Genomic DNA, 10053 nt, shown 5'->3' on the forward strand with positions numbered 1-10053 from the left:
ATCCTCTGGTTACTGACCGGTTACCCTCTGGTTACCTGCTGGTCACCCTCTGGTTATCCTGCTACCCATCATTCTATGCCTCTCCTCTCCTCCCTCTCTACGCACCCCCCCCCAATCAGCAGGAGGGTCCCCCGACATGAGCCTGGTCCTGCTCCAGGTTTCTTCCTGTTAAAGGGGAGTTTTTCCTGCCACTGTTGCCACCCATTAGAAAATGAGGAGATGTGGATTCATGTGATCATAATTTCAATAAAGTACATCCATCCATCATCCATCATCCATCCATCATCCATCCATCATCCAGCCATCCATCCACCCATCCATCATCCATCCATCATCCACCCACCCATCCATCCATCCACCCACCCATCCAGCCATCCATCCACCCACCCATCCATCCACCATCCATCCAGCAGCCACCCACCCATCCAGCCATCCATCATCCATCCAGCCATCCACCAGCCAGCAGCCACCCACCCAGCCAGCCAGCAGCCAGCCAGCCAGCAGCCACCCACCCAGCCAGCCAGCAGCCACCCACCCATCCATCCATCCACCATCCATCCAGCCATCCACCAGCCATCCATCATCCATCCAGCCATCCATCCAGCAGCCACCCACCCAGCCAGCCAGCAGCCAGCCAGCCAGCCAGCAGCCAGCCAGCCAGCAGCCACCCACCCATCCAGCCAGCCACCAGCCAGCAGCCAGCCAGCCAGCCAGCAGCCAGCCAGCCAGCAGCCACCCACCCAGCCAGCCAGCCAGCCAGCCAGCCACCAGCCAGCAGCCACCCACCCATCCATCCAGCCATCCATCAGCCACCCACCCATCCAGCCACCAGCCATCCATCATCCATCCATCATCCACCCACCATCCATCCAGCAGCCACCCACCCATCCAGCCAGCCAGCCACCAGCCAGCAGCCACCCACCCAGCCATCCATCATCCATCCATCATCCACCCACCCATCCATCCAGCCATCCACCATCCATCCACCCATCTATCCATCATCCACCATCCATCCACCATCCATCCATCCATCCACCATCCATCCATCATCCACCATCCATCCGTCCATCAATCCATCCATCCACCATCCGTCCATCCATCCACCCATCATCCATCCGTCCATCAATCCATCCATCCACCATCCATCCATCATCCACCCACCCATCCATCCACCATCCATCCATCATCCATCCGTCCATCCATCTATCCATCATCCACCCACCCATCCATCCATCCACCATCCATCCATCATCCACCCAACCATCCATCCATCCATCCATCCAGCCATCCATCCATCCACCATCCATCCATCATCCATCCACCCACCCACCCACCCATCCACCATCCATCCACCATCATCCATCCATCCATCATCATCCATCATCCACCACCCACCCATCCATCCATCCATCCATCCACCATCCATCATCCACCCACCCACCCATCCATCACCATCCATCATCCACCCATCAATCCATCCATCCACCCATCCATCAATCCATCCATCCATCCATCCATCCATCCATCCATCCATCATCCATCCATCCACCCATCCGTCTATCCATCCATCCGTCCACCCATCCGTCCATCCATCATCCATCCACCCATCCGTCCATCCATCATCCATCCATCCGTCCACCCATCCGTCCATCCATCCACCCATCCATCATCCATCCATCCATCCGTCCATCCATCATCCATCCATCCACCCACCCATCCATCCATCCACCCATCCATCCATCCATCCATCCACCCATCCATCATCCGTCCACCATCCATCCACCCACCCATCCATCCACCCATCCATCATCCATCCACCATCCATCCATCCATCCATCAATCCATCCATCCATCCACCCATCCATCCACCACCCATCTATCCATCATCCATCCACCATCCATCATCCATCCACCATCCATCCATCCACCCACCCATCCACCCATCCGTCCATCCACCCATCCACCCATCCGTCCATCCATCATCCACCCATCCGTCCATCCATCATCCATCCATCATCCATCCATCCATCATCCACACAAATGGAACCGTGAAGGTTTTAGAACTCAGCCAACGTTCCCGACAGACCCAAGAAGGCAGCTGACAGTGAACAAACAGTTGTTTTCCAAAGGAAAAGAAAAGTGCACGTGCTGCTCGTGCACGGTGGTGAACAAAGTGGAAAGTGGAGCCAAAGTTGAGATGTGGTGACCCAAAGAGAGGAAAGGCAGGTCTGGACCACTCCGGTTACCATTCTACCTTTATTCAGTCCGCCAGGACGGAACCACCTGACGTTGGTCCACTAATCACAGCGATTAGCCGCAGGTGAGATGGGTCACCCGCGCCCCCTAGTGGAATAACTGAACAGCACACACTCAGAAGACAGCATCACAGCAGAAGGTACAATAATATCGAAATTAATCGTATGTTTTTCGTTCAAAATGCTGAACTAAAGTGCTTCATGTAGTCGCGAGCTGCTGGTCCTGGTGGCCCCCAACTGCTGATGGTGCTACCAAATCAAGCTGGGGCGGTTTTTCACATTTGTTTAGATTAGCTGAAGTTAAAAATAAGAAAGAAGGAAAGAAAATGGGGGAAATTACTGTTTTAGGCTCGCGGGAGAAGACATTTTAAATAGTAACATTTTTGAAGAATAAAAACATTTTGCTGCAGCAGAAATATGGAAGTAGTAGTTTTATGTTGGCATATTTGCTGATAATGCGAATAAAAGAGGTTCTTTTGCTTAATATCCGCTCTTCAGTCACTTGTTCTCCACGTCCATGTGTGGGAGGAACAAATGTGACTTTGGAACCTTTTCGGTGGGTTTTTGTGTCACTGTCGCCACATTATCCCACTGGACCATTATTCAGGAGAGGGATGAGACTCGTAGTTAATGCAGCCTGCCACCAGGGGGCGACATGTGACACTCCTATAATACGTTCAGAGTCAATATTGTTCATAGTTCCGCCTATTCCCTCTATATGATTCTGCGCGTCAAATGGATCAGTTTTCGATCGGACTTCAGTCTAAGCGCGTGCATGTCGCCGTCCCGGGCTGCGTGCGTCCTGATCCGAGCTTGCGCACTGTGCGCCTCTATTGTCTGCCCCCAGCAGCAGCGGCATCAGCGGCGGCCACGGAGAGGAGAGGAGAGAAGCCGATCTGGGTAAAGCCTGAGCCGATCTGCGGCGGAGAGGAAGCGACACATCCTGCAGGACATCAGCGGACGCGCACAGACGCGCACACACGGGGAGCCAGAGACGGCTCGTCGTGTGTTGCAGCCAGACACCCAGCAACAGTTGTCACGATGTCTGAGATGAGATGAAGCGCACGCAGCCAAGTAAATACTGCGGCGCTGCTGTGATTCGTGCCGGCCGGAATAAACGTGTTGCTGCCGCGTCCCGCCTACAATGATACTGTCGCGATAATCGGGACAGGACAGGACGGGAGAGGACGGGACGGGACCGGGGAGCGCGGCGTGCGTGCACACATCCAGGCGGCAGGGCGGGCTCATGCGCCGCTCAGCTGGGAAACGAGCTGTTGCGTCTGCACAGAGTCAGAGCTGACGAGCCTGCGGAGACACGCGGACAGAGACAGGCAGGCAGGTCGAGAAGCAGACAGGCGCGAGGGGAGGGGGGCGACAGCCTTTTTCGGCGGATCGAGCCGAGCCCCCTCCTGTTTCCACCCAGAACCCCCTGTCTCTTGCCTCCCGCTTTGGATGGGGGGAAAGCAGAGCACGGCGGGTCGGCCCAGGGGTGCTTTTCCCGGTGTCTCCACGGATGACAGCGCGGTGCCACCCTCGGCCCATTTTGGCCACACCGTCCTAGCGGCACCATGGGCCTGCGGAGCCGCTCGGTGAGCTCTGTAGCCGGGATGGGCATCGAGCACAGTCCTGCTGTGCCTTTCGGCTTCTACACCCCAAGAGGGTCGGACTCGGATCGTGCCGGAGGTGGGTCAGGGGGGACCACAGCCTCTACCCACGGACCTGGCTATCAGGACAGTGGGGGTGGAGGGCATCACACGGATGGGGTGCTCTATTTGGGGTCCCGAGGGTCACTGGCTGACACCTTGCCCCTGCACATCGCACCCCGCTGGTTCAGCGCGCACAGCGGTAAGGGCGCACAGACACACGCTCGGACGCGCCTCGCGAACACTATCAGGTGATAATTGGATCACAGAACACAAAAGATGTTGACAGTAAGCGCAGCCTCACACACAACTACTGACACACACACACACACACACACACACACACACACCGTGTTATAATGCAGCTTGAGAACACAGCAGAACTCTAAAAACACGTTTATTTCCTGCAGCTTGTTTTTATAAAGTTTAAAATAAAATAAGGGGTGGAAAATAGAAAATAAGGAAGTGTGAACCCTAACCCTAACCCTAACCCTAACCCTACCCTACCCTAACCTAACCCTAACCCAACCCTACCCTACCCTACCCTAACCCAACCCTAACCCACCCTACCCAACCCTAACCCTAATCCAACCCTACCCTACCCTAACCCTAATCCTACCCTACCCAACCCTACCCTAACCCTAACCCAACCCTACCCTAACCCAACCCTACCCTACCCTAACCCAACCCTACCCTAACCCAACCCTAACCCTAACCCTAACCCTAACCCTAACCAACCCTACCCTACCCAACCCTACCCTAACCCAACCTACCCAACCCTACCCATCCTAACCCAACCCTAACCCAATCCTAACCCAACCCTACCCAACCCTAACCCAACCCTAACCCAACCCTAACCCAACCTAACCCAACCCAACCCTAACCCCACCCTACCCAACCCTAACCCAACCTCTACCCTAACCCAACCCTAACCCAACCCTACCCACCCCTATCAACCCTAACCCTACCCAACCCTAACCCTACCCCCATCCTACCCCAACCCTACCCAACCCTAACCCAACCCTAACCCCACCCTACCCTAACCCAACCCTAACCCAACCCTACCCAACCCTAACCCAACCCTAACCCTAACCCTAACCCAACCCTAACCCAACCCTAACCCATCTTCAGTGTCAGCAGGCTCCACAGGTTGTTCCTCACAGTGTGAATACTGCTGCCAAACCTGGCTGAGTCAATTACCCGTCCGAGAGGGAGCAGGAAGAGGAGGAGAGAGGGGGAGAGAGGGGGGAGAGGGGGGAGGACATGTTGCCTGGGTGTCCCACATGGTCGCCACGGCTTCTTTCCCTACGTAAAACCAGTCATGAGCGACACAAACACACCAAGGTGCTGCTGGAGGTGCTGCTGGTCTCCAGAGCCTCGTTAGCAAACCTTTGACAATGGGAGCAGCCTGGGTGGGAACAGCTTCCAGGTTCTGTGTATCCTGGCAACCGTGAGGGCTTTTCATACCTGTAGGAGGCGCTGTGGAGGGAGCAGGGACCAGAAACACCTGCAGGTGGAGATGCTGCTGGTGGTCAGAAGGTAGCACACGGTAGCGTTCCTCCTCCAATAAGGACGAGAAGAAGCCTGAACAGAAGCCATCGGGCCATGATTGTTGGAGTGAGAACGGCCCGTTACCATGGAGACGAGGGCAGCGCTGCTCAGGCTTCCTTTGATGATGAGAGAAAATGTAGCTTCACGCTGATGTAAATGGTGACACGACGTGTTGCTGGTCGTCACGTCGGTGGTGTCAGAGTGGCTTCATTTCTGGTTGCTTGGTTGACCTCCGGAATATCAGCAACTCTCATCGGCAACTTTGAAGAGTGCAGAAGCACAGCAAAGCCAGTATAAGTGTGAAAGAAAAGGAGACATAAAAAAGTGATGCTGTATGAAATTAATTAGTTTAAATTTACTTCATATCATCAAAAAGTGCAACATTCCCCTGCCAAGCTGCAGAAGTGGCGTTCAACCCTGACCCTGACCCTAACCCTAACCCTCTAATCCTAACCCTGACCCTAACCCTCTACCCCTAACCCTGACCCTAACCCTCTAACCCTGACCCTAACCCTGACCCTGACCCTGACCCTAACCCCTAACCTCTAACCCTGACCCTGACCCTGACCCTAACCCTAACCCTACCCAACCCTAACCCACCCTAACCCAACCCTAACCCTACCCCAACCCGAACCCAACCCTACCCTACCCCAACCCAACCCTAACCAACCCTAACCCAACCCTAACCCTAACCCTAACCCTAACCCAACCCAACCCAACCCGACCCGACCCTACCCTAACCTAACCCTAACCCAACCCTAACCCAACCCTAACCCAACCCTAACCCTAACCCTAACCCAACCCTACCCTACCCTACCCCTAATCCTACCCTACCCCAACCCGAACCCGAACCCAACCCTACCCTAACCCAACCCTACCCCAACCCGAACCCTAACCCAACCCACCCAACCCTACCCCAACCCTAACCCTAATCCAACCCTACCCGACCCTACCCTAACCTAACCCTAACCCAACCCTACCCAATCCTAACCCAATCCTAACCCAACCCTACCCAACCCTAACCCAACCCTACCCAACCCTAACCCAATCCTAACCCAACCCTACCCAACCCTAACCCAACCCAACCTACCCAACCCTAACCCAACCCTACCCAACCCTAACCCAACCCTACCCCAACCCAACCCAACCCTACCCACCCTAACCCAACCCTACCCACCCTACCCAACCCTAACCCTACCCTAACCCTAACCCTAACCCTAACCCTAACCCAACCCAACCCTACCCAACCCTAACCCACCCTACCCAACCCTAACCCTCTACCCCTAACCCTGACCCTAACCCCTAACCTGACCCTGACCCTAACCCTCTAACCCTGACCCTGACCCTAACCCTAACCCTGACCCTGACCCTAACCCCTAACCTCTAACCCTGACCCTGACCCTGACCCTAACCTCTAACCCTGACCCTGACCCTGACCCTGACCCTGACCAATTTGATTTCTTCCTTGTGAAACAAAATCCAAGAGTAGATTATATTGTTATTTAAAGCAAATGATGTTCCATTTAAAATGGCTTTTAGGGATGAGCATTGTTTCAGTAACCGAGGGGCTGGTCGAGGTTACTGTTTACTGGTTTACAGTAGCCCTTTACATTAGCCCTTTACAGTAGCCCTTTACAGTAGCCCTTTACATTATCCCTTTACATTAGCCCTTTACATTAGCCCTTTACATTATCCCTTTACATTAGCCCTTTACATTATCCCTTTATATTATCCCTTTAAATTAGCCCTTTACATTATCCCTTTACATTAGCCCTTTACATTATCCCTTTACATTAGCCCTTTAAATTAGCCCTTTAGTCTCCAGCTCTCCTGTACTTGGGATAAAGTAGCAGGTAGAAACTACAGAAACATGGAGGTCCTGAGGGGGTAAAAGATGGACTCCCACGGGACTGTTGGGTCCTCTCATGGTTTCTCTAACTCGGTCTGATGGCTCGTTCATCGCTCGCTCTTTCAGTGTAGGAGAAGAGACGCCCTCTGGTGGCAGGTTGCACTAGGACAATCCATGTCCCTGTCCATGTCCCTGTCAATGTCCCATGTCCCATGTCCATGTCCATGTCCCATGTCCCTGTCCCATGTCCCTGTCCCATGTCCCTGTCCATGTCCCATGTCCATGTCCCATGTCCCATGTCCCTGTCCCTGTCTCTGTCCCTGTCCCCGTCCATGTCCCTGTCCCCGTCCCATATCCCTGTCCCATGTCCCTGTCCCCGTCCCCGTCCCATGTCCCTGTCCATGTCCCACCCAGCCGCTGGTCTGAGCGGCTGCTCATGCTGGTCATGCTATAATAGTGACCTTTAATGAGCAGTGATGAAAAAGTGCTTCCTGTTGCCATGGTTACCAGCCACAACACACAGGTGCACGTTACAGCTGGATGAGCTGTGTTGAGTGTTTCACCTTTGTCCATCAAGCTGCCCTCTGAGGGTTGGGGGGGGGGGGGGTAGGGGTGAGAAACACCAGATATGAGAGCCCAAGTGCCCCCCTCTGCCCCCCTCCCCCTCCCCCTCTCTCCTCTTGCTCTAAAATTAAATAAATAAACAACATCATGGCAGCAGCAGACGATGACGCGGCAGAAAAGTGTGAGCGCGCGCGCATGTGCGCGCGTGTGCGTGTGTGTGCGCGCGTGTGTGCGTGTGCGTGTGTGCGCGTGTGTGTGCGCGCGTGTGTGTGTGTGTGTGTGTGTGTGTGTGTGTGTCCTTGATGAGCAGCAGACATTCAGAGGGTGAAAGATACATGAAAACAAGCTGACACGTGCACGGAGATGTGTAATGTCTCACCTTGAGAGTGAGTCTTGTCTTGCACACACACACACGCACGCAGCCACACACTCATGCACGCACCCACGTGCACGCAGCAGTCAAGTTGGATCTGCCCATCAATCTTTCTTCCACTGCAGAGGTCAGAGTAGCTGTTTTTCATTCAGGATTTGGATCTGCTCGTCTCGCCTCTCAAGGCTGAGGCTCCTCTCACGTGCACGGACCGTACGGCTGCGTGCACGTGAGAGGAAGGATCCGGGAGCGTCGCCAACGGCAGCCACTCCTGTCACGACTGTGTGACCTGCAAAATGTTCCCGTTGTGAAGTGTCATCAGGTCAGTGCTGGTACCGTGCACGTGCTGGTACCGTGCACGTGCTGGTACCGTGCACGTGCTGGTGGTTCTGAGGACTCTGACGTCAGGATCCCAGTCATTAAAATCCTCGATATGATCACTGATCATGAGTGCTCACGTGTGAAACAGCACTCAGAAGGTCTGGTGACCCGGTCCCGTTTGGACCTCAGAACTTGCTGGATCGGCGCTGGCTGGTGTGGAGGCAACGCCCCCAAGATGGTGCGTGATCACCCTGGTCCTCCCTCACACCAGCGGGCCGTCCCGCCTCTGTATTGACACGTCCTGTCAATACATCAGCAGCGCTCGTTCTGACCCCGTCCCCCTTCACATCCTGGCCCCATTAATGGGCCACACAAAACCGGTTCAGCACAGCTGGTTCAAGCACGGTGACAGGTCAGTTCACGGATCAGTGCTCAGTCGTGTCCCTGTGGGGGGGGGTGTCCCTGTGAGGGGGGAGTCCCTGTGGGGGGGGGGTCCCTGTGGGGGGGGGAGTCCCTGTGGGGGGTGTCCCTGTGGGGGGGGGGGGGGGCGGTCACCCCCGAGTTGGATCAGGAAAAGACAAGTCCTGCAGTCTCAGACACGATGACGTTTGTGAGGCCTGAAAGTAGCCGTCCTCATCCTGCCCGTCCGGCCCAGGCAGACCATGAAGATGCACAATCATCTGGACCAGGGGGCACAACCGGGTCCTGGAGGCCACACAGAACCGGGTCCCGGAGGCCACACAGAACCGGGTCCCGGAGGCCTCACAGAACCGGGTCCCGGAGGCCACACAGAACCGGGTCCCGGAGGCCTCACAGAACCGGGTCCCGGAGGCCACACAGAACCGGGTCCCGGAGGCCACACAGAACTACACACTGTACCAACACTAGTGGCACATGAATAACAAACATGGAATGTTCAGGGACAATCCGATTTCTGGATTCCCAGCCAAGGGTTTCAGGAAGGTGGAGGCAGGAAGCATCAATGTCGGTCAGCGCTCCACTCATGCGCTTCGTATTCCCGACTCCCGAATCCTCGAAAACAACTAAAGCACCAAATGTTGGAGATGGAAGGAAACTACGACGACGCAGGAGCCCGTTGGTTACTGTGACAACCACACGGCGGCTCACGGCCATCCCAAAACACAGTCCTTTAATGGGGACAGGGATGAGGACAGGGATGGGAATGAGGACAGGGATGGGGTCGTGGATGAGGACAGGGATGGGGACAGGGACAGGGATGGGGATGAGGACAGGGATGGGGTCATGGATGAGGACAGGGATGGGAACGTGGATGAGGACAGGGATGGGGACAGGGACAGGGATGGGGATGAGGACAGGGATGGGGTCATGGATGAGGACAGGATGGGGACAGGGATGGGGACAGGGATGGGGACAGGGACAGGGATGGGGATGAGGACAGGGATGGGGTCATGGATGAGGACAGGGATGGGGACAGGGATGGGGACAGGGACAGGGATGGGGATGAGGACAGGGATGGGG

General features: G+C 55.4%; 1 protein-coding gene across 1 annotated transcript in view; it reads left to right on the forward strand.

The window, feature by feature from the left end:
- The first annotated feature begins 2970 nt into the window (after positions 1 to 2970).
- znrf1 (zinc and ring finger 1) overlaps positions 2971 to 10053 on the forward strand; it is a 17451-nt gene continuing 10368 nt past the window's right edge. Inside the window, 2 exon segments of the mRNA XM_057052701.1 lie at positions 2971 to 3804; positions 3807 to 4100. Of these exon segments, the coding sequence (XP_056908681.1) occupies positions 3708 to 3804; positions 3807 to 4100 (391 nt within the window). The 5' untranslated portion in view covers positions 2971 to 3707.

This window comes from Takifugu flavidus, chromosome 13, assembly GCF_003711565.1.
Source record: "Takifugu flavidus isolate HTHZ2018 chromosome 13, ASM371156v2, whole genome shotgun sequence".
Classification (NCBI taxonomy): Eukaryota; Metazoa; Chordata; class Actinopteri; order Tetraodontiformes; family Tetraodontidae; genus Takifugu; species Takifugu flavidus.